Source organism: Mastigoproctus giganteus, chromosome 6 (genome assembly GCF_048544385.1).
Source record: "Mastigoproctus giganteus isolate SK-2022 chromosome 6, ASM4854438v1, whole genome shotgun sequence".
Taxonomy (NCBI): Eukaryota; Metazoa; Arthropoda; class Arachnida; order Uropygi; family Thelyphonidae; genus Mastigoproctus; species Mastigoproctus giganteus.
In genome coordinates this window covers 223141688-223167044 of record NC_143580.1, presented here as the reverse complement: position 1 = coordinate 223167044, position 25357 = coordinate 223141688, and the positions used below count along the sequence as shown (strand labels likewise).

Sequence of the window (25357 nt, the reverse complement as noted above, 5' to 3'; positions counted from 1 at the left end):
ATTCTATCCTTTCGAAAAACTGTGATGTTGTGCATGGTGGGATCATCATTTGCCTTTAGATATGTCTCCTGCAAGCAAAAGCAAACTGGCTCGTGCTTTTGCAGGAGGGCCTTGATGTCATCAATATTTCGCCCGAAATCCACGACAATTCCATTGTAGGAATTTAGCCATTATTTTGGCTTGGTGGGTCCATCAGGCGGCTTCCGAGGTGCGGAGGGCTTACTTTTATCAGTCTTGGATTTATCTTTTTTGGGGAAGAAAGGACGCTGTCCCGTGTCCATTTCCTCCTCCGCAAAGAGTTCCAAGACTGAATCTTCGGGTACCTCCTTCTGCTCGACATCCATCTTTTCTTGGGTATTAGGGGGGACTTCCCCTTTCTTATTCTTTTCTTTCATAATTACCTTTGTTACTTGTGGAGCATTAGGAGGTACCGATATAGGAGTGGCAGCTGATTGGTCCTTTTGTGCAGGTTTTTGAGAACTTAAGAGATACCGCGCGATGGGAGTGAAAGACTCCTTTGGAGGAATGGTCATGTCCGTCTGAGTTCCGACGGAACATCTCCCTGCTACCTTCTGGGCGTAGGTAGGTTTGTTGATATTCAGGGGTTTGACCGATTTCCTTGCCTCCTGGTATGATATATTTAGCTCTGCCTTCAGCCGTTGAATTTCTTTTCTTCTTTCCACCTCTGGCATGCTCGTGAATAGGCCGGGTGTTCGCCTTCACAGTTAATACAGGTGGGTTTTGCAGCTGAACATGCTGTTGTTTCGTGGTCCTTTGCACCGCATTGAGCGCATGCAAGGACTCCACGGCAGGCCATTTGAGAATGTCCATACTTCTGGCATTTAAAACACCATAAAGGGTTCGGAACGTATGGACGCACTGAACAGTTGATGTATCCAGCTTTAATCTCATCAGGAGGTTTAGGAGAGTTAAAAGTCAGGATAACGCTCCTGGTTTTAACAATTTTTCCATCCCTTCGCGCAGTAATTCTCTTGACGGCAATAACTCCCTGGGGTTTTAATTTGGAGCAGATTTCCTCCTCGGTTACGTCGAGAAGGTCCCACTCCGAAATAACACCTCTCGATGAATTGAGTGTTCTGTGTGGTGTCAGTGGTGTCACTGTTATAGATATTCCTCCGATTGATGTTGTTCGGAGTAGATGTTCAGATTGCCTGTCGTTTTTAGTTTCAATTAAGAGGTCTCCAGAACGGAGCCTCTTAACTGATTTGGGAGAACCCGCTAACCCATCTAACCCTTTTTGAATAAAAAAGGGCGACATTTTACCAATCGGTTTTTCACCGGTGGAGTGTATAATTAGGAACCTTGGAACAGGCCCCGATGGTACTTCAGTTCGCTGCCTCTTTGTACTAATAATACTATCTGTGTCTTCATCTATGTTTGCAGATAGGGACCGGGTTGTGGCCCCTGAAGAAATATGTTTATCAGGATTCATATAGTTTTTAAATTGTTCAGTGCCGGGGCTCCCCACCCACCACGGAGCCCAAAGGGACGCCCACTACCCGGCATGCAATAAATGCGCTCGGGAGTGGAACGCCAGGGCTACCCAGACACTATACCCGCACCGCCGCCAGCCTCAATCCTGTCCTCGGACCATGTTGACCCTCGCAGGCGAGCCTACTAGCCGATTGATCCTAGCCGGGCCTTCCAGGACCACCCGTCTTGTCGAAGCAGGGGCCAAAGTGGTGTATTGAAGCTGGGCCCCTCAACCACCAGGATCCCCCTTTCTGAATTTCCACGGGTCGCAGCGCACGGCAAACACGGCGGATTCCATTGATGTAAGCCTGGAACCTGGGCTGTGGGCGTTGGATCCCAGTGATGCTAGTCTGGAAGTCCAGCAGCATCACTGGGAGATCCCCTCACCACGTACAGGTGCCCACGTCAAGGGGAAACAGGGAAGTTGACAGCCAACTTGGACCCAGGGGGTAACAACTTCAATGGGCCTGCTTTTCCCATCAAATTCCTCTTTCCCTCCGGATCTGCCTTTCCCTCTACGATGTCTGGACCTAGGGCAGCTAACCTTCTCAAGGCCAGGCATCAGTTGGGGGGGGGGGGTCTTTCCCCCAACTCCTGTAAAAGTCTACTTCCTACACCCCCCTGTATCCCTGACAAACACATATAAAGAAAAAACTTTCATGTTACTGTCATAATCTCAAAAGCCAGACATCTGTTTTTGCAAAGTCAAATAGCCAGACATACCATTTCCTCAAGAAGTTCCAAGAGAGGGAGAGAGAGAGAGAGAGAGAGAGAGAGAGATGATACTATTCTAAGAATGTGTTTTCCCAGGATTCCTTTCACTTTGGGGTATGTAAGGAAGAGCAGCATCTTACGCCATCACACATATCCCATATTTGTGTTTATCTGTCCAGATGATGATGCTGGATTGTTTGCCCACCTTTAAATGTATCAGCAACTTAACTTGCTAGATTACTAGTCTCAACAACTGTGACTTGTTTAACCACTGTAGAAATATCAGCAGGATAGTGAAAGATGCTTACTATACAATTGGAATTAATAAATCTGTGCTTAACTATCAGCACAGGCATGTCTCATGCAATTTGTAGTGACTTTTTTTAATTTAAAGTACATTTTGCATATATCTTTGAATGCCACAAATACTTAAAAGGAGCTAAATTTGAAAGTCATGTTCACATCATGAAATAACATGAGAAAACAGAAATGAAATCATAGAGAAATATCATGAAAATCAATTTTTTTTTACCTGAGCTAGTCCGAGGGGTGGAGTCCTGGGAGGTGGAGGAGGTTCTACTTCTTTTATTGCAGTAGGTGTTTCATGAAGTGATTGCTCAATTGCCTATAATTAAAAAATAAAAATTGACTCCACATACCAGGAAAAAAACAAAAACTTTTAAATAAGTTTTAGTAACAAAAGGAAACTAACTTTTTAAATTAATTGTTGTATTATTTTCAAAACTGGGCACAAAATTTTATAGTGTGGAACAGTTCTGTGAAAAAACAGTAACTGATTTTGAAGTGTCTAGAGAACTAGGCACCTGTGAGGTAATCTGATTGAGGTGTTTAAGGCTTTAAATGGATTGAGCAAGCTCAATGCTAATGGCATTCTTCTTTGTGCTCAAACTACACACATGAGGGAACATAAATTCAAATTGAGGAAGGATTATTGCAGGATAGATGTGTGGAAGTTTGCCTTCAGCCTGTGGATTGTTAATTGTTGGAACAAACTTTCATCTGCTGTTGTGGAAGTGGATGGGTTGAATAAATTCAAGGAAAAACTAGACAAATTTTTGGAGGGGATGAATAGATGATGTGGAAAGAGTTTTTTTTTTTTTTTTTGTTGATACTTTATATAAGCTTGCTTTCTTGCATCATTTGCCAATACTAACACTAAAATTACTAATATATCTACATTACTGAGCTCAGCATATAACTGAAATGATATGACCAAAATAATATCACTTCAGATCGGATGCTGATTTTTTGATTTCAACAAAAAGACAAAGGAACAGAATGTATAATCCATCAATTCAACATCTATTTCTCCAGCGACAGCGACAGAGCTTAGACTTAAGCTCATTTTATAAATAACATCATTATCCACAAGTCAATCTAAAGTTACTAATATTGTTTTTAATTTAATAGCATCATCCTGCTATTAATTAATAACTCCAAGGAACTACTGTTACAGCTGCTTAAAAGCTACCGGCTTCTCATCACACAGCCAAATGGCAAGTGACCTTGTACTGAACGGTGAATAAATTTACCGAACCTAAATGAGCAGCCACTCATTTACTCTTAAATACACAACTTTTGTTACATGTATAAGTTAACCTCTATTAATGGATTTAAGTGCAGCAAATTTGTCAAAAAAAAAAAAAAAAGGTTTTGGTTCAATGCAGGTCCAAGCTCTCACTTCACTTGAGGGATAACAATGGTCCCAGGCAGTAGAGAGAAAGAAAAACAATGCAGAGCAGCATTCTTTTCTCAAACTATTTTGATGCTTGTGTTGAAATAGTGCCCTACTCCTTTACCAATTAACTCCTTCACACTTCAGTTTGAGCAATAAAATTTTTGAAAACTTGAATAGCTTCCACTTCACTTTAGAAATTCAGAGATGAGAAAATATAATAAGTATCATCACTCACCTTGTCCAACAGTTCTTTCTCTCTTTGTCTTTCTGCTTGTAGCTGAGCTTTAGTAGCTTCTATAATGTTTTGATCTTCCACCTGTTGTTCTCCTTGTTCAGATTCTTCTAAATAGCGTCTAAAAATATTGAAGGCATTTATTATTTATATTTTTATTTTATTCTACTTTTTTTATGGCAGTGATGCTGCCAAGATTTCATTTCAGATTTCAATAATTAGAAAATAAAATGTGACTTAAAAATTATCCAAAACATTCATAATAAGCAATTCACTTACTTGACTACTTCTTCCATAATTAATTTTTCTTCATTGGATGGTTCATAATCTTTCTCAGGAAGCAAGGATGATGGAGGAAGTCCATATTGGTAAGCCATCAGGTCTATTGCTTGAAGCTGCAGTTCAATGTTTTTCTGGGTCATCATGCGTTTGAAAGTTTCATAGTTGTCAGCTGCCCACAGTTGCTCAAATAAATTCTGGAAACAAATGATTGAATCATGCAGCCATAAATGCATTACAAAGGTTATAATCGCCATTCAAATGAAACAGACTCAGAATAAACAGTTCAGAGCCACTGGAGTAAATGACCATATCCACTGAACAGATAGCAGTGTCCTCTGAAACCGGTGTGCAAGTATAGGTCTCACATACTAAAATGGGAATAGTAACTGGAGTTTGCATGCTGCATTGTAATCTTTGTGTACAGGGGGATTGCCAGCAAGTCAATTTAAGTGTCAACATCATACCACAATTGATCTTGTTATCAAAAGAGTAGGCACTTCCTCACTAAAACATTTCACCTGTGTATAGGTGAAATGTTTCACCTATACACATGGTGAAATGTTTGAGTGAGGAACAGTGAGTGCTGTGTATGAGTTTATACATGGAAAATTTAGTGCATTATCACAAAGCAGATGAAAATTTCCTGGATAAAATTGCAGCAGGCAATAAACTGTGATATGACTACTGTGGTCCGGAGATCAAATACATCAGTTGATAATGCAATCATCCAACTCCCTTCCACCAAAAAAAAAAAAGATTGGCTCCATACACAGTACAAGGATGGCAATGTTGTTTCTTTTCTTTTTTTTTTAATCAATGCAGACCACTACTGATAGCTGTGCTATATAGTGAAATGGCCAATGTCCATCACTACAATGAAACAATAGGGCAGTTATGGTCATACAGGTTAGCCATGCAGCCTAACAAGTGGCAGAGCTGCTTCAAGAAAATGCAAAACTTCACACACAGCCTTGGCCTGTTATCACCCAATGTTTAATCATTGGTCCTCTAAAGAAGGTATTCAAAGATTGTCACTTTCACTCAGACAATGAGGTGGAGACTTTCACACACATTGGTTTCACCAGAAGCCAGCAAATTCTATACTGAAGTTGTCCACTTGATAACATGATGAGGCTGACACTTCGATACTATGGATACTTACTTTTAACCAGAGACATTACTGAGCTGTTCAAAAAGTCTGATTTGTTTGAATAACCTTTATATAAAGGTCCAAAAAAAAGAATATTTACAAGGGGATTCAATGGTTTTAACCAAGAATTATGTAACAATGCATGGGCGAATCAGCAGGAGATATACTAAACTTCAACAAATAAGTTTCATTTAAGAAAAATTCTCCTAGACAGTACCATGAAACATCAACAGTGCAAGTGTAATATGCAAATATTTTAACTACGACAAGCCAAGTCTTGCAGCAGTATCATTGCTAGCCCTGGTCACAAGAAAGTAGTGCCTCAGAACTGCAATAATTAAATACATACATGTCAGTAATAACATGTATGTATTTAATTATTAAAAATAAGATATTTTATTAATGAGTGGTCTATTTCATAACAACAACAAAAAACTGAATAACTCACAATAAATTCTAAATTTGGTAGGAATTGATTTAATAACATTTATTTGATAATGAATAATAATGATTATATTTAATAATAAAAATTTTGAATAGTAAAGATAATTGAAAAAATAAAAATGTATATTTTTATTTTTGACTATTCATTGTTTCCGTAGTAATTATATTATAATTTATATTATAAATTATAAATTTGCACAAACACGTTATTAGATTCAAAAGAGTTTCACTTTCATTGTACTTGTAGGCAAATCTGAAACTAATAATGTATCATGGTAGTTTCAGGGCACTCTCTAGTAGAACTGTCTTGTCTTCACGAGTAAACCTTATATTTGCAGAAATTGCTTGGGTATTTCCACTCATTATTATTTTTGTCATTATCAGGGCTTGGAATAGACAGGAATGCACCAGAATGGCATTCTACTTCATTACACATAGTGACAATATTATGTACATGTGTTAACTGCCTGCTGTTTTATAATCCTGATGAGCATTCTGTTTCATAAAAGTTTCCATTTTGTGCCCTGTCTGTTATGTAGTTCCTATTTAAAATCACTGGGAACTTTATGGTAATATGCCTAATACTCAAAGGAAATTATATCACATGTAATATATCATATAAAATCAACATTGCTTAAAAGAATTGTTAATTTTATCACTGGGATCTAACTAGAAATTTTAAGGGTAAACTCTTCATAGTTTCCTACAACCAAACCATGAAGTTGTTTGCCCAAGGCAAAAATAGAAATTTTGCACCCTTCCTATCTCCCCTTTAATTAATACATAAATAAATATTATAAATTAACAACAAATAAACAAATAACAAAATACTATAAAATCCGTATCGTGCTCACTCATTTTTTGGTATTTCAAAGTTAAGGCAACAATTAATAAATATGAGTATATAAACTTTCTGATTCTACTCTGGGAATATCACATATGATCAAAGAAGTTTAGAGGAGGGAGAACATAAGAAAACATTCCATATTTAGGAGACATATGGGCTTGAACCAAAGTTGGCTGAAATGTGTGTACTACCGTACTCTTACATTAACTACTTGGCTATGTCAGGCCAAATATATATTACATTATAAATCCAATGTTTTTTTGCCCCTGTTTTGATGCATCCATAGCAAGTTCTCCACTTGCCCTGCCATAGTTATGGCTCTGCATTCCATGCTCACTCTGCTCACCAACCTGCAAAACAATCAGTCTAATGAAAAATTAACAACAAAAATGAATGAATTTCAACAAATTCTATATTTGGTAGGGCCAACTGAATAACATCAATCTGATAATGAATAAAAATTTGATTTGATAACAAAAATTTTACTCTGTGATTACATAGCTGAGATATTTTGTATTATGAATCATGTTAGTCTCTGTGATATTCTGAGCCTGTGGTTTCAATTCTGATGCTGGATTTAATATCAAACCCATTGAGTAAATATATACAACTGACTCTGTTCAAAGACTCACTTATTCTCATCAGGGAGTAGCTGCTGGGTTTCAGCCCAGCAGCTACTCCCAGACAAAAGACTCAATTAAAATAAAAAAACAGATGAAATAGTTTTTTGTTTTGGTCAAAACAGTAACTCTGACCTTCAGCCCCCACTAAGAAAAATATCTCATATGCACTACTGTTCAGATCCAGGTGAAGACCAAAGCAATTAAATACTTTCCCCAGGCATTTGTTGAGTTGTAGCAACAGTCAGCCACAGAAAAACTTTTCTATTGGAAAAAAAATTATTATACAGGGAACTAATAATGTTAACCCATTTCTTGTGGATAAAATCAAACAGTATGTGATCAATTTGTTGACAAACTGCCAAACAAAGAGTTTCTACACAGAGGCCTTTGCCAATACAAATATTTTGTATCGCTCATAAAATACCATAAGGTTTAATGTAAAACCAGATAGCAGTGTATTAGAAATCTGTTAGATTAGTACAGTATTATCAATAAAATTTATTAATCTTATTAAATTTCATTCTTAATTAAATTATACTTAAACGGAATCATGACCCAGACTGGAGCAGCAAAGCAGCATTCACAGAATAGCCAGAGTGCTGTGGCTCACAGGAGAACCAAAGGTCAATTCGCCCACGCATCACAGTCTAAAACAATGTGCAAAATGTGAAATGTTTGCAGACCTGTCTAGATCAGGACATGATCTAGCCAAGGAGGATGTCTTTGTGTGTGCTAGGTGCAGAGACTGAAGAAATTAGGCACCAACTCAGCATTCTGATGGACATCTATGAGAGTTGGAGGTGTAGGGTAAATGCCCTCGAAGAAATTAATCTGAGGGACCCATCAAGCTCTCAACTGCCGAACTCAATGACAGAGCTCACTCCTGTGCATCGGGCAACACAGCGGCAATCTCCAAGGCAGAATGCACTGGTCCCCCACAGGAACTAGTTATTGTTGGTGACTCTATTGTCAGGGAGACAGGGAATATAGTATGCAAAACGGATAGGTGGAACAGGACCAGGGTATGTCTGCCAGAGGCAAAGAGAGCAGATATCATCTTTTAAGGGCACAAAAGGTGATTCTGTTGTACACGTTGGCACTAATGACCTAAAGAGTAAGAGATCTGCAGATTTACTTAATTACAGGTCAATGCTGAAAAAAAGTCGCAAGTTAGGGTTAAATTTGAAAGTGTCTGCAATTCTGCCCAGGCATGATAGGAGGAAGTATATGACGAGAGCCTTGTTAATCAATTCGGCCCTGGAGAGATTGTGCAAGGCTCATAGGGTTGACTTTTTTTTTCAGCGTGGTCTGTGCTTGCAGAGAGACTGCTTCTACAGAGATGGAATACACTTAAATAGAAAGAGTGCAAGGATATTTGCTGATGCTATCGAGGCAGTGTTAGGTGGGTCGAAAAACTGCTAGTTTGGAGGGATTCACAGACTAAAAGATTAACGGTAGCCGCAGGCAGAAGCAAAAGCGATTCTTGCACTGCTTCTTTTGGAATGAGCAGCAGACTAGAGAGCAAGTTACTGGAGATTTCAAGATGAGCTGGAGATGAGCTGCTGAAAGTCATCATGGAACAAGTAAATACATAGGCAGTATTAGAGTAACTAAGAGTAAGAACAAGTGTACGTATACTTGCATGTACACTAATGCTAGAAGTATAGTAAATAAAATTGATGAATTTGAAGTGCTGATCAAGACATCAAAGGCAGATATTGTTGGGATATCAGAGACATGGTGTCACACAGATATAAGCAGAGCAGAATTGGAATTTGGGGAGTACAATGTGTACAGAAAGGACAGACAGGGTAGGAAGGGAGGGGGGTTATGCTGTTAGTAAAGAAACACACAAAATCTAAGGAAGTGCATCCAGTTGACACGGGTGGACAGTGCAATGTTGAGTCTGTTTTGTGTGACGTAAACACTGGGAAAGGGAAAACGAGAGTAGGAGTATTTTATAGGACAAATAACGCTGATGAGTACAATGAACAACTGTACAGAGAAATAGAATGGGCCAGTAAATCAAAATGTCTTGTAATGGGGGATTTTAACTTTCCAGATATTGACTGGAACTTGTGGTTTGGTCACTCGCACGCTATGTGGATTTATTGGAGGATTGTTTTCTACAACAACATGTTCAAGGGCAACCAAAGGGAGTAATACCCTTGATCAAATTATCAGCAGTGATGACCCATGCATTAGGAATTTGAAGATAAAGGAACCACTAGGTGACAGTGATCACAGTGTACTGATGTGGGATTTACTTAAAGATGTAATTTGAAAACGAAATGCACAAGGCATAATTCTTAAGGGTTTTGGTAATTAACTATATAATATCAGTGTAAATACACCACAGTTAACCCATAAATTTGAACTACGCAAGTAATGAAGACGATACCGATATTGCACTACTTCAAATAAATAATGCTTCTCTAGTAGAGAAGACTACAGTTATTTATTTTCAGAGGATACCACCACCCAGACGATCGTTTCAAAGCTATTGGGCTTTGAAACATACCAGGGTACCTGCCAGCCCACTGATCATGAAGCCCAATAACTTCAAAACGATCATCTGGGTGGTGGTATACTCTGAAAATAAATAACAGTAGTCTTTTCTACTAGAGAAGTTTTATTTATTTGAAGTAGTGCAATACCGCTACCTTGTTGTGAAGGCAACCACAATATGAGATACAATTAAAATGATGCCTTCTACACTACTTACACAGTTCAAATTTATGGGTTAACTATGGTGTATTTACACCAATATTATATATTTAAAGATGTAACTAAATCACGGGTAAGGGGAAGGGTTTTTGTTTTCATAAAGGTGACTACAGAGGTCTCAGACAGTTTTTAAATTCTATAGACTGGGATCAACTGATGATGTTACCAACATTTAATTCTAAATGGAAAGTCTTCGGGGACTTAAATTTAGAGACCACTAGGCTTTTCATACCAATTAAGAAATACTATTCAAGATTCAGGCCTAAATGGATGTCGGATGAATTAATGAAGCTCGTGGTAGAGAAGAAAAATGCATGGGATGCATATAAATTATCAGGCAACACAGAAGCCTGTGACAGATATAAGCTAGTCTGTAATCAAGCCACAAAGGAGGTTCGGCAGGCAAAGGCAGATTACAAGAAATTTTTGGCAAAGAATGCAAAGAAAAACAGCAAAGAGTTCTTTACTTATGTAAACTCCAGAAGGAAGGGGATGAATCAGATTGGTCCACTTAACATAGATGGTTCGACTATTGATGATCCTGCTCAAGTAGCTGATAAACTAAATGAGCATTTTGCATCTACATTCACACATGAGAAGTTATTCAAGGAGAGGAATGCCAGAAGTTTATCAAACTCTAACAGGGAGCTAAGTGATTTTGTGATAACTGAGAGCAAAGTGGAGGAGAAATGGTTGAAGTTAAACATAAAAAAAAGCACCTGAGACAGATGGAATCTATCCAGTTTTAATGAAGGAGGCAGCAAAGGAAGTAAGCAAACCCTTAGCTATAATTATGAGAGCATCCTTAGAGTCAGGGAGGTATCCATGGACTGGAAATGTGCAAATGTATCCCCAATTCACAAAGGGAATTCAAAGGGTGACACAATTAATTATAGACCTGTTAGTTTAACTTCTGTTCCAGGGAAAATAATGGAGTTACTGGTTCAAGAGGTGATACAGGATCACCTAGACAAGACACAGCATGGGTTTGTTAAGGGAAAGTCTTGTCTGACCAATTTGATTGGATACTACGATGTGATCACAAAGGAACTGGATGCTAAAAATAATTTTGATATGCAGGAAAGCTTTTGATACTGTTGCACATGGAAGACACCTGTACAAATTGGAGTGGTATGGCATTAAGGGCAAGTTACTGCAATGGATAAAGGGATGGTTGAGTGGGAGACTGCAGAGAGTGGTAATAAATGGACACTGTTCTATGTGAACTAATGTTATTAGTGGAGTCCCCCAGGGTTCAGTGCTGAGCCCATTGTTGTTTTGTGTATTTATCAATGATATTGATGAAGGTATATCAGGCTTAATGTCCAAGTTTGCAGATGATACAAAGGTTGGCAGGGCTGTTAATGACACTAAAGACAGTATGCTACTGCAATAGGATCTAGAAAAGCTAGGCAATTGAGCTGAGAAGTTTAACATTGACAAATGCAAAGTACTACATATGGATAGCAATAACCAAAGAGAAGCGTACCAACTCTGTGGTAATACACTTAGGGAGGTGGAGAATGAAAAAGACCTGGAGGTAATTGTGCAGTCAGATATGAAATTCTCTGAGCAGTGCAGATGGGCTGCCAGAGCAGGTCATCGAATTTTGTCAATGATATATAGGAATTTTGCTAGCAGAGACAAGGACGTGATTATCCATTTGTATAAGGCAATGGTCAGGCCACACCTTGATTACTGCATACAGGACTGGAGACCTCATTTTAGGAAAGATGTATAGTTGCTAGAATGAGTACAGAGAAGGGCAACAAGATTGGTGAGAAGAATAAAGGGGTGCCTTATGAAGAAAGGCTTAAGTTCTGCAAGTTGCAGCATTTGGAGACTAAGCACCTGAGAGGTGATCTGATTGAGGTGTATAAGGCCTTGAATGGTTTGAGTAGGCTCAATGCTGACAGGATACTTCCGCTTGCTCAGACTAAGAACCTGAGGGGGCATAGATTCAAATTGAGGAAAGACATTTGTAGAATAGATGTGCAGAAGTTTGCCTTTAGCCAACGGGTGGTTGATTGCTGGAACAGACTTCCATCTGTTGTTGTGGAAGTTGATAGCTTAAATAAATTTAAGGCTGAACTAGACAAACATTTGGAGTGACTGAATGGGTGAAATGGGAAGGTTTTTTTTTTTTTTTTTTGACTGATGCTGTATAAGCTTGTTTTCTTGCATCATATGCCACAACTAATTCTAATAGCTCCTACCTTTAATTTCAGTATTAGCAGTGGCAAAGGATATAACAAAGCAAGCTTATACAGCCAAAAAAAAAAACATATCACCTCCCACTTCACCTATTCATTCCCTCCAATAGTTTGTCTAGTTCTTCCTTGAATTTATTTAAACTATCAACTCAGAAGTAAGTTTGTTTGAGCAATCAACCACCTGCTGGCTAAAGACAAACTTCTGCACATATCTTCTACAACCGTCCTTCCTCAATTTGAATTTTTTACCCCTCGTGCGTGGTCTGGGCAAGAGAAAGAATTCCATCGGGATTGAGCTTGCTCAATCCATTCAAAGCCTTAACCACCTCAATCAAATCACCTTGCAGATGTTGAAATTTGCAGAACTGAAGTCTTCTTTGGTAAGAGAACCTCTTTGTTCTGCTCACCAATCTCATCGCTTTTCTCTGTACTTGTTCCAGCAGCTCCACATCCTTCCTAAAATGAGGCCTCCAGACCTGTATGCAGCACTCAAGATGTAGCCTGAGCATTGTCTTAATACAATGAGATAATCTCGTCCTTATCCCTGCTAGCAAAGTTCTTGTACATCATTGACGAAACCCCATGAGCTGTCCTAGCAGCCTATTTGCATTGCTCAGAGAACTTCATATTTGACTGCACAATTACCCCCAAGGTCCTTTACATTTTCCACTACCCTGAGTATAGTACCACACAGTTGATATGTTACTCTAGGCTTACTGCTACTCATATGCAGTATTTTTTATTTATTAATGTTAAACTTCAATTGGCATTTCTCAGCCTATCTGCCTAACTTTTCTATATCCCAGTGCAGTGGCATACACTCATTACTGTCATTAACCCTGCCAACCTTTGTATCATCTGCAAACTTGGAGATTCGGCCTGATATGCCTTTGTCAATATCATTGATAAATACAGAAAATAGCAATCAGCCCAACACCAAACCCTTGGGGACTCCACTAATAACATTAGTCCATGAACAGCAATGTCCATTGATTACCACTCTATCTTCTCCCACTCAACCATCCCTTTATCCATAGCAACAACTTGCCCTTAATGCCACATTGCTCCAATCTGTACAGCAGTCTTATGTGGAACAGTATCAAAAGCTTTCCTGAAATCCAAGTATATGATATCAAAGTTATTTTTTGAAAACTTCGTGATTTTTTCCCCCTTAACTCTGTATAATTGAAGTACAATTATACATGATCCTGCATTACTTCTTTTACCAGTGACTCCATTATTTTCCCTGCAACAGAAGTTAAACTAACGTGTCTGTAATTACTCGTGTCACCCTTTGATTCCCCTTTGTGAATTGGGAATACATTCGCACATCTCGCGTCTGCAGGGACACGAGATGTGCGAATCCGAGGATGCTCTCATAATTATGGTGTTTGCTTCCTTCCTTCACTGCCTCCCTTAATATAACTGGATAGATTCCATTTACTCCAGGTGCCTTTTTTATGTTTAACTTCAACAATTTCTCCTTCACTTTGCTCTCAGTTATTACAAAATCAATTAGCTCACTGTTAGAGCTTGTTAAACATCTGGCATCCCCTTCCCTAAAGAATTCCTCACATGTGAATGTGTATGTAAAATACTTATTCAGTTTGTCAGCAGCCTGAGCAGCATCATTAACAACTTTTTTTATGGTAAGCAAGAAAGTGAAAGAAAGGCCAGGTATGATTACACCATTATCCCTTCACTGACTGCTTCCCAATGAGCTTCCTGAACTACTATTAGCTTGTATCACTGAAACCACTGCAGTACCCTCAAATTTGTTAGTCATGCACTAAGAAAATTATAATATGCATTGACTATTAATTTTTTGTACTACTGATATTTATTATTTATCACTAGAAAGTACTTTTTAACATCATTCTGATACTGAGTTCACAAAAAGAAAAAATAAATAATAAAATACAGAGTTCAAATTCTACTTTCTTATGCAAGACTTCGGTCTAATGAGGTTGGCTTATAATTGAGAGAACAGTCATTCTGCTGAAGTTGAAGTACCGAACAAACAAAAAATAAATTCAGTAACTGTCATAAAATTCAACTGTTCATGAACTATCTATTAATGCTTATCATATGCTTTATGGTTTATTAGTATTAGTATTAGTAACGGCCGAATGGTGCAAGAAAGCCTATGGCTTATGCTGCACCAGCCAAAAAAAAAATAAATAAATAAAAATAAATAATAATAATTAATAAATAAATAAATAATAATAATTAATAAATAAATAAAAATAATAAAATGAAATAAAAAATAAATAAAAAGGAAATTAATCCTATCATCCTATGCGCTTCCCTTACCCGAAAGTACAATCCAGATGACCTTTGAATTTCCCCAAACTGTCGGCCTCTACCACCCATGAAGGCAACTTATTCCAGTAATTTATAACTCGCTGGCTAAAATAAAACTTCCTGCAGTCCAATCTAAACATTTCCCCCCGTAACTTGAATTTATGTCCCCTAGTTCTAGCATCATTTATAATCTTGAAAATTTTGTCCTCATTCATTTTACTGATGCCTCTCAGAGCCTTAAACACCTCAATCAAATCTCCTCTAAGGTGTCTAGTTTCCAAACTCTGCAACCCACATATTCGAAGTCTTTCTTCATAAGGACACCCTTTTGCCGATCTCACCAGGCGAGTTACCCTTCTTTGCACCCTTTCAAGAAGCTCGATGTCTTTCTTTAGGTGCGGTCTCCATACTTGAACACAGTATTCCAAGTGTGGTCTAACGTAAGCCTTATATAATGGGATTATCACGTCCCTATCTCTACTTGAAAAAGTTCGATAGATCGTCGATAGTACCATGGGCCTTCCTTGCAACCTGTTTACAATGCTCAGAGAATTTCATGTCTGACCGTATCGTAACACCCAAGTCCCTTTCCTCCAGTACTGGGTTTAGTTGAACTCCACCAAGTGAATAAGTTATTTTGGGATTACTGTTTCCCAGGTGTAATACCTTACACTTTGTTGGATTAAAGCACAGCTGCCATTTTTCTGACCATTCTTGAAGTCTATCGAGGTCTCTCTGAAGAAGCTCAGCTTGACAGTGATCATTAACTACTCTACCAATTTTAACATCATCTGCAAATTTAGACATCACGCCCTCTATCCCTTCATCAATGTCGTTTATGAAAATTAAAAACAACAGTGGTCCTAATACTGATCCTTGGGGAACCCCACTTCTTACATCAACCCAATCTGAGGAATAGCCATTTATCACAACCCTCTACCTCCTGCCCTGAAGCCATCCTTCTATCCATCTAAGGATTTTCCCAGTGATTCCAACCTGTTCCAGCTTATAAAGCAACCGCTCATGTGGGACTGAGTCAAAAGCTTTGCTGAAATCTAAATAAACAATGTCGAAATTATTCCCTAAATCCAGCTCGTGAGTGACCCTTTCGAAATAGCGAACCAGATTTGTTAAACATGATTTTCCCTTTACAAAACCGTGCTGAGTATCCTTGAGAATTTCAATTCGATCCAAATGATCCTGAATTCCACCCTTGATCATTGCCTCCATGATTTTCCCTACTATTGAAGTCAGACTGACAGGTCGATAATTTCCCACTTCACTTTTAGAGCCACCCTTATGTATGGGAGATACATTTGCACTTTTCCAATCCAAGGGAATCTCCCCAGAGTCTAGTGATGCTCGCATAACCAGCCTCAGTGGTTCAATGCACTCGCTTGCCACCTCTCTCAAGATTATAGGGTATATTCCATCAACTCCAGGAGCCTTACTGGTCTGTAGGCTTGAAAGTTTTTTCATTAAATAATGTTGCGAAATTTCAATATCATTAATTACATATTTTTCAACTTCGCTCCCACAATTTCCCATTGCCACAAAAGGCTTTTCATTTGTAAATATCGATGCAAAATAACTGTTGAGTTCATCTGCAACGGCAGCTGGTGAATTTATTACTATCCCCTTTCCCTTACGTAAAGGTCCGATCTGGTTTGTCCTGCTCTTCTTGGCATTTATGTATGTGAAGAATTCTTTATCCCCCCTCTTTGCTCTGTTTGCTACTGAATTACTACTGAATCTGTTTATTACTGAATTCAATTCATTTATCCCGATATGATTTTTTTTAGGTGAATAGCGTATACCTTCTGGTTTTCTCTTCTATGTGACCGAAATGAATTCAATTAATAAGCCTGATGTGAACAGTATACTCTCTGCTTTTCATAACATTAATACAGTATACCCTCTGTTAATTTTATGACTACAGCACTGGACTTACCATAGCCTAGAAGTAACAAATGAAACTTACAAAGTGTCCATCGTGCCAGGAAGCTATGGACTAATAAAATATATGTGAAACAATATATCTATTACCACATGTTCTACTATTAAAAATATATAAGGTGTGATTATAAAGAAAAGATATAATAAGATGGTGAAATTGTGCCTTGTTAAGAGGTTACTCTATGAATGTGCGGAGAATCGATGTTATTTGCACTTACCCTTCGGAACTGGGAGTGTATACTTCTTGTAGTTTCGCCACAGGCTTGTTCAAACTGCTCAGGAGTAATTCCAAGATCTTCCATGTGGCTTCCCAACATGGCATCCACCTAACAATGGAGTATTAGTATCATTAATTGATATTCTACACAGTTGTGGGCATAAATATCTTTGAAACATTCTAATTCCCAAGAAGTTGACAGTAAAATCAAAGTGGTTCATCTAAATGGCAGGTTGCCAATAAGTATCCCATGGATCAACTGCAGCCCAAATGAGGTTTTATTTTCCAAAGCATTTATTGAACTATTGGGATAATGCCACCAAGCCCTAGAAACACATCTGCCTTTCTATAGCCATTGTTGACAACAGCATCCCATTGTTTCAGCATGCCAATCCACAAAACCAGCAATTTGCCTTGGTGACTGAATATGCAATGCTTTTAACATAGCATACACAGTTTAAAAGCATTGCATACTCTTAGATAGTCACTCACTTACTGTTCTGTTTGCTTGTTAACGTTTGTACACATTTTTAGAGAACCGTCAGATTTCTACATCAAAAAAGTAACAGACAATAATCTTTAAGTTCATATATGGGACAGTTATAATGCAAATATTCAAGAAAATCCATCATTTTTTTCTATGTGGGACAATTTCAATGACAAGTTGTGTATAAAGGCAATGGTAAAAAAAAAAAAAAAAAAAAAAAGGTCCAGTAACAGAAAACTATTTATAAAGTATAGCAGCAAAATTCAACCACAACAGCCCTAGGAGAATATTATCTCAAACCCATGACTATTGCCAAGGTTTCCTTAGGTTTACTAATTATGACCTCTTCCCCAACTTCAGATGCTGCCTCAGAAAATACCCCACTCCCATCCCTGTTACCTTTCCTCTTACCTCCTCCCACGTCTGGAGTTACTTCTGCCTACACCAAGAGGTCCTAAATAATTCAAGACAGACTTTCTAGACAGCTAGCAGCCAAGAAAAAGAAACCAACACTCCATCCAGTCATCCTATGTAAATCACTGTGTATTCAAGACTGATAAGCTGTAGCTAATCAGCATAATGCAGCTTTCTCCCGAAGCTGCAATGATATCTCAATTCATTTAATGTTTGAAAGTATACAGCTCCTGCAGATATCCTAGTCGGACCAATCACAATCTTCCTTTATCTTGCAGCCATCATCAAATAGCTGGGTGGAGGTGAATATGTCATGTGCAGTTTTTTCCAATCTGAAAAGACCCCAAAATCCACTGTCGAAGGCGTAACTCTATTCAAAATGTATAGTAATCTCTCTTCCCCTTACTTTCTTACTATTCTATATTTTTTCTATTTCTTTTTTTAGTTTACTGATATTTTAGTTTATTATTATTAGCCACATGGTACAAGGAAGCCTGAGGCTTATGCTGCACCAGCCAAAAAAAAAATTTCCCGAGTTACCCTGAGAGAGAGACAGAGAGAGAGAGAGAGAGAAGTAGAAAGGAACCACCAAGAAAGAGAAGAATGATGATATCCAGATCAGGACCCTGGGTTTGCCAAGCCCATACTCACCAGATGTGAGCCCCCGGGGATTCTTCACCGTGCGTCAAAAAGTGGAATTGAATAAATTATTTCTAATTCACGCAGAGTAGTGTTCTCTTTCATTCTATTATTTACATTTGTTGCCATTAGCATAACCATTTAATCTTTATAAATGTTTACATATATACCTGAATTCAGTTGTTAGCACTTAAGCTCCAAAACTGTTCAACCATTTGGAATTCCTCTCTAAAATCCAGAAAATGTTTAAATGCGGCACCTCTTAATCGCCCTTAATCCCCGAGAGTGTGTAATTTTACTGTATTTATTTTATTTTACTGTATATAGTTTATTGTATTTACATTTATTTATTAATCATTAATTAATTAACAATTTCAAATGAATATGATTTACATACCATACCAAAATTTCATAATGATTAATGTCATTAGGCACAAAGAAGAGAAAGTTAGATAAAGCAATTTTATCTATTTTGTTTGTTTTTAATTCTTGACACAAAATAATACTTACCAAATTCCTATATTCTTCATACACTTTCTTATATTCCTCTTCATTTGCTGCTTGAGGGTCAAACACTATCACAAAAGATGGAAAATAATTTAAGTTTGCCAGCATAATATTTATATTCCTCACATTAGAATAGAATAAAGACTCAAAGACTGCATTTCATAGATTATGTTGCACTTATGAAATCCATCAAAACAGGCAAACTTGACTACAGAATTCACGCAATTTACTGCCAGACAAAAAGGCAGAAGACATGCTGACACCTCATAGCCTTTCTTGCCAAAAAAAAAAAAAAAAACCACGAAACTAGACTGAGAACAGTGGCAGTCTCGGGTAGGGCTATCCCCCAAATGATCAAAATAATGTGTTTTTTTTTTTTTTACTGCTACTTAGTTAAAGTTTAATGATTTACGATAATAATGCTTTCACCACCCCTTTTAGAAAATCCGGATTAAACCACATTAGCACTGCCCCCACCCTTCCCTTTAGCAAATTCTGAAACAAACATTCACTGAAAATATTTAAATATAATTTTATTTTCAATATTTTAAATAGTGCTCTCTCTATATACAGTATATATGAGTTCCATCATTCTTAGTCCTTGTGGGTAGCATAGCTGATGTAATCATCATCCATGCACACCAGCTGGAAAAAACCTGATGCAAGGAATTATGGGTTTTTTTTTTTTTTTTTCACAAAGGAGCTGAATTAGTTGGTCTCGGGCGAGAGTATCATGGTTTTTTGTCCAGCAAACTGGCACCACAGAATATGTGCAATTTACAGATATATTATATATGGCACAATATGGCCTAATTTACTGATGTGCCTAAAACTTTACAACAACCAACCATTATTGTTGTAACAATTTTGGTCATTGATAGCCATTCAAATACAGACCCTTGAAAAAGGTGAACTTGCCAATTTTTAAGCATTTTTAACTATAGTCAATACCTGCTCCAATATATTGGTGCTAATAAATTAAAAAAAAACTTTAGTTATTTATTTCTACTACTTTATTATTTAATTACAGTAGCATGTTGATTATCTGAATGTCGATTATCCGAACCACCGCTGTCCCCCTCAAAAAAATTACAATCTACTTTTAGTGCACTGGTTGTTAAGCTGAAGTATTACACTTGCCACTTAATGCATTTATTTCCAATTATTTATTCGAAGATATATGCAGTATAGCATAGAAATAGTCTTAATTTGTCATTACAGAAGTTAAAAATCAAATGTCGGCTTTAGCTACTGTGTGGACCCAGGACAGTCTCCCATGACCTCGATGTGTCATTATCTGTTGAACCGTTCTCCATTGCGAGCACAGGAGTGTGGTGGTGGTGGGGGGGGGGGGTAGTTAGCTTTCACTCAGTCTGCTGCAAGCTACGCAGTGTAAGGTTATTCCAGGTGTTTTGTTTCTAAGTATTTCAAAGTGAAATACTGTGTCATTTTGCTTTTTAATTTTAATACTGCTGCCCCTTTGTGTTAATAATGACATCTACAGGCAAAAGAAACTGCAATGAGTTGTCAATAGATGACAAGATAACAATTATTAATACTCTGGAAAAGGGCGAAACCGGTGTATCTCTTGCTAAGATTTTTAATGTTAGTAAAGCAACCGTATATGACATAAATGGCAGAAAAAATGAAATTTTGAAGTTTGCTTCGAAGTAAGACAATGAAGATGGATCTTAAAAAAAGGATTCTTGGGTTTTCTAAGTGTGGGCAAGATGATGCAGAGGCATGGTTAAATAGCGATGCTGATAATCCTGGTTATCATATTTTAACCAAAGAAGAAATTGTTGCATTAGTCCGGAAGGAAGAACGTGCCGACTTTAATCAATGTGATTCTGATGACGAAGAGGAAGTGGGGAGGGGGCCCACTCATGCAGAGGCCTTCACTGTGCTAGAAACTGCATAATGCAGTGCTACGGGGAGATACTGCTATTAAAGAGGATGAGAGACCTTGCAGAGAAAAAAGACAATCTCACATGGTTCAGAGGAAAATTCAAGATTACATATTTTAAAAAATAAACCAGTAAAACTCCAGTTAGGGTACCCCATCCAACATGGCAGCTAAAAAGTGGGAAAGCAGTGATTGCGAAGTTGTGATTCCGCCCACTGTCCTCTTAGGTTGATATGCCTAGGGTGTTTTTCCTCACCACTTGCCATTATTTTTAGATCGTGAATTCATTTTCCAATTCAAAAACAGTGGTATCGGGGGATAAACACCCTACCTAAGCTAAGCACCCCCACCTTGACAACAAAAAAACAATCAGAAAGAAAATCCCTCCACAATAATCACCCAATTATGAAAATCACAGAAAAAAAGGCTTACAACAATATGTGGCACCAAACCAAACACTTCCAAACAACAAGGCTAAGAATAATAGAATGATAATTTCACATTTACTGCTTCAAATTCAAATTATTATTATATCAGGGCCACCAGCAATGTCTTACATATACCCATTTATATATTATGTCTGTAAATGGTTGATTTGCCTGTTTTGCTGGACGAAAAAACCCCAAAAAACCTTGCTATCTATGCTTGAGACAAACTAACTCAACCACAGAGTGAAAAAAAGCCCATTAAAGTTCCTCGCATCATTGAAGGTATTCAAACCCAGGCCTTTACACCCAGTTGGGAGGATGGTGACAATACCACTGTGCCACCCATGCAGGCATTTACTGCTACAAAAAAAATTCAAATTATTATATTAGGGCCACCTGTAATCTTTTACATATAACCATGGGCTCACATCTGGTGAGTATGGGCTTGGCACACCCAGGGTCCTGAGCTGGATATCATCATTCTTCTCTTTCTTGGTGATTCTCTTCTACTTTTGACTCTCTCTCTCTCTCTCTCTCTGGAACTTTTTTTTTCCTGGTGCAGCATAAGCTTCAGGCTTCCTTGCATCACATGGACATTAATAATAACATGTATTATGTCTATAAATCGCATCTGTTCTCTGGTCGATTTGCCTGTTTTGCTGGATGAAAAAACACCAAAAAACCTTGCTATCTTTGCCTGAGACTGACTAACTCAGCCAAGGAATGAAAAAAGCCCATTAAAGTTCCTCACATCATCGACGGGATTCAAACCACTCGGTGTGGGGAGGACAGTGACGATATCACTGTGCTACCCATGCAAACTCACATTTACCGCTACAATCCCAACAACCAGGGCCACCAGAAGTGGGTAGGTGAGGTAAGCATTGCTTATGGGCAGAAGTTCGAGAGGGCACTGAAATTTTTTTCTGATTGGTTAATGCTTATCAGTATTCAACATTTAGGGCGGCAAATTTTATTTTGCTTACTGGCAGCACGTAGGAAAACAGTGCTACTGCAAACAACCATGTACCCTCACATGACATCCACCTGTCAATCACAGCACTGAGTGGGAGGTGCCTTCACCTGTCGATCACCCCCGTCTTTCCTCGCTTTCATCAGTGTACCCTATACTGGAGATCAGCCAATAAACCTTCCAACGATTCATTATACTCTTATTTGTGTATGTAAAAAAAGTGTGATTTATAGTTGAAACCAGAAAAACAATTGGGTAAGTTCAAAATAAATATAATATACAGTAAACTATTTCTTAAAAACGTTATTTGGTTAAAAATAACCAAAATAACGTTTTGGTTATTTTTTACCATTTCCTAAATCAATTATTTTTTATAATGAAGTACTTCGGCTAATGAAGTACGAGAACAACGAGATAATGAAGTACGAGAACAACGAAAAACGTCGGATAACTTACGCGGAAAATTAATTTCCCGACACCGGACTCTAGCGCTGCTCCCTCGGTAAACAGACGGTAGGTGTTATCGGTCTGGAGCAGAAATCGAGGATATATTGATCGACTGCGGACGCGACAGACAACAAGCTACTATGTAGTCATTGGTTGGTATTATGATGTGTATTTACCAGTAAAGAATGAGCCGACCGGGTGGGTAAAGTGCCTGCCTGCCAACCCAAAGGTCGCGGGTTCGATTCCCGCCTCGGGCTTTGATATCACGATGGTGCCGTACTATCCGGTTAGATCTCGTGGCCACGAAACACGAAGGAATCAGAAAAAAACTGGTTCCTTCATATATTGACATATCATAAGTAAAGAACGGCGAATATAGTTCTGTGGTGGATAGGTAATAGTAGCGATGAATCTTTTAAAGATGGAAGAAATTTGTAAGGAAAATGAAACCTTGCTTGATTTTTTGATAAGGTCGAAATTGTACACTGTTTTAAATGCAATGATTATTTTCAACTAATTGAATCACGAAGAGAAAGTTGTGGTGTTGTAAAAAATGTTCTTCGCGAGTTTCTTTATTGAAACATAGTTTTATGGAAAATAAAAACTTTCATTGAAAAAGATAATGTACATTATATACTTTTGGTCAACGTGCACGCCAGTAACTCGACAGCATTCCATGTGGAGATTTCGAAAGTGACAGCAATTAAGTTTTATAAGAAATTAAGAGATATTTGCGAATTGCAGTTGATAAAAAAAACCCATTAAGTTGGGTGGATCGGGGAAAATTGTAGAAGCAGACGAAACTGTATTGGTAAAACCAAAACATCACAGAGGACGAAATTTAACTGCTAAGAAGAAATGGGTGTTTGGTGTGTTCGAAAGAGAATCTAAATTCGTCTTCATGAAATAGATAAAAAAATCGAAAAACAAAAAAACTCTTTTGCGCATTATTAGAAAAGTAGTGAAGAAAAATACTACCATCATAACAGATGAATGGCGTGCATATAGCCGTATTACGTCCTTAGAAAAAAAGAATTACAAACATTTAACGGTGAAACACAAGGAACATTTTGTAGATCCACGTACAGGAGCACATACGAATAATATCAAAGTCCAGTGGAAGAAACTAAAAAGTGTAACTAAAAGAGTAAATGGCAGCTGTAAACATATGTTGATGGGTCACATCAATGAATATATGTGGCGTCAAATTTATGGGAAAAATCATTAAGATACTTTTCACAATATTGTTACTCAAATTGCGAATAGCTATTCAGGTCCAACTGTACTCGTGAATTTTTTTCTGAGAAAGTTTCGTTCCGTTCATTTTTATGTTCTTCATTGTGGTTTTTTTTTTTTTTTTCCTCATTATTAAAAGCAGATTTTTTGAGTTGAGTGTTTTTACTGTATTATTGATTTAGGTTTGGTTACGAAAAAAGGAAAAGGTTTCTTTGTTTTTCGTTGTATTTCATAACCTGAGCTTAAATGGTAGGTTAGGAAATAAAAGAAAAGGTTTCCTTGTATTTCGCGACCTAAACTTAAAGGTTATGTGGAGAAATAATAGCAAAAGAAAAAAGATTCTTTATATATATACTGAATAGCTATTAAGGTGCTGATTGACATTATGATACATGTGTATTCGCACGAGTGTCTTTAAAAAAATAAAAGTACAGTAATAAAAAATTAATATTTTGTTAATAAACAATTTATGTGCTAGTCCACCCATGATTCTGAAGAAAAAGGGTTAGGTGACCCCCTCCATTTCGGGAGGAGTTCAAGCTCTCATGGGATTCAAGTGGTGGTAACATGACCTTTTTTCACCATTAGGGCATATTACTGAATAAGAAAATAAAAATACAGTCATAAAAAAATAATTTTTTTATGGCTGTATTTTTTATGACAAAGTACGTCTAAGTCACATGATCCTCCAATAAGCAAAGTGGTGGTATTTCACCGGTTGAAGAGTCATCTACCATCTAGTACTGCCTGGAAACTTAGAGGGGCGGCGTTCCTCCATGTAGTGTGGGCACCACACCTCGACCCCTGCTTACATTGGTTCACACCTGGTTCACCCACCATGTACTTGTACATGGAAGTTATACCAAGGATTATTAACAGTCCCACCATTGTGAAGGTGCAAGCAGAGGATTTGGCTGTTACAGACCGTCCGGACTTTGCTGAAATTGGGTCCACTTGACTTGAGTGTCACCCGAATATCAGTTCCATCAGCATTTTAGACTCCCAGGTAGCAAGTACAGCTTGTCTGGCATATCTGAGAGAATGTCTGTGACAACCTCAAGGATCATGTGATCGGAAGTGACGTATGACGTCATAAACACACGTGACCTCTTCGGAGACGCAACGCCTGTCGAACACGGCGTCAGGCCACGCCGTCGGAAGATTCAAGGTATCCGTATCCTTTCGTAAACGTTAACCACTAAATTTAAAAAATAACAAAAAAGTAATTGGTTGTGAAGTGCAAGCACTTGCCATTTTCAAAAAAAACTTTGACCGGGTTAAGATTTTATCTCGGCCGCTAACTCCTGATAGCATTGTTAACATCAAGGAAGTTATACTTAACATATCTTTGTAATTTATCCCATGGATATTATTATTATTATTATTATTATCCATATGATGCAAGGAAGCCTGAGGCT

The 25357-nt window shown here is 37.8% G+C and overlaps 1 protein-coding gene across 3 annotated transcripts in view; it reads right to left on the bottom strand.

The window, feature by feature from the left end:
• The window catches only part of LOC150085020 (cilia- and flagella-associated protein 36-like), an 86396-nt gene that overhangs the window by 14630 nt on the left and 46409 nt on the right, over window positions 1–25357 (bottom strand). For all 3 annotated transcript variants that reach the window (XM_090375721.1, XM_090375722.1, XM_090375723.1), the window contains 5 exons: window positions 18953–19017; window positions 16904–17011; window positions 4419–4615; window positions 4143–4260; window positions 2741–2833 (listed from right to left, as the gene is read on the bottom strand). In XM_090375721.1, the coding sequence (XP_090231847.1) occupies window positions 2741–2833; window positions 4143–4260; window positions 4419–4615; window positions 16904–17011; window positions 18953–19017 (581 nt within the window). The remainder of the gene's footprint in view (window positions 1–2740; window positions 2834–4142; window positions 4261–4418; window positions 4616–16903; window positions 17012–18952; window positions 19018–25357) is intronic.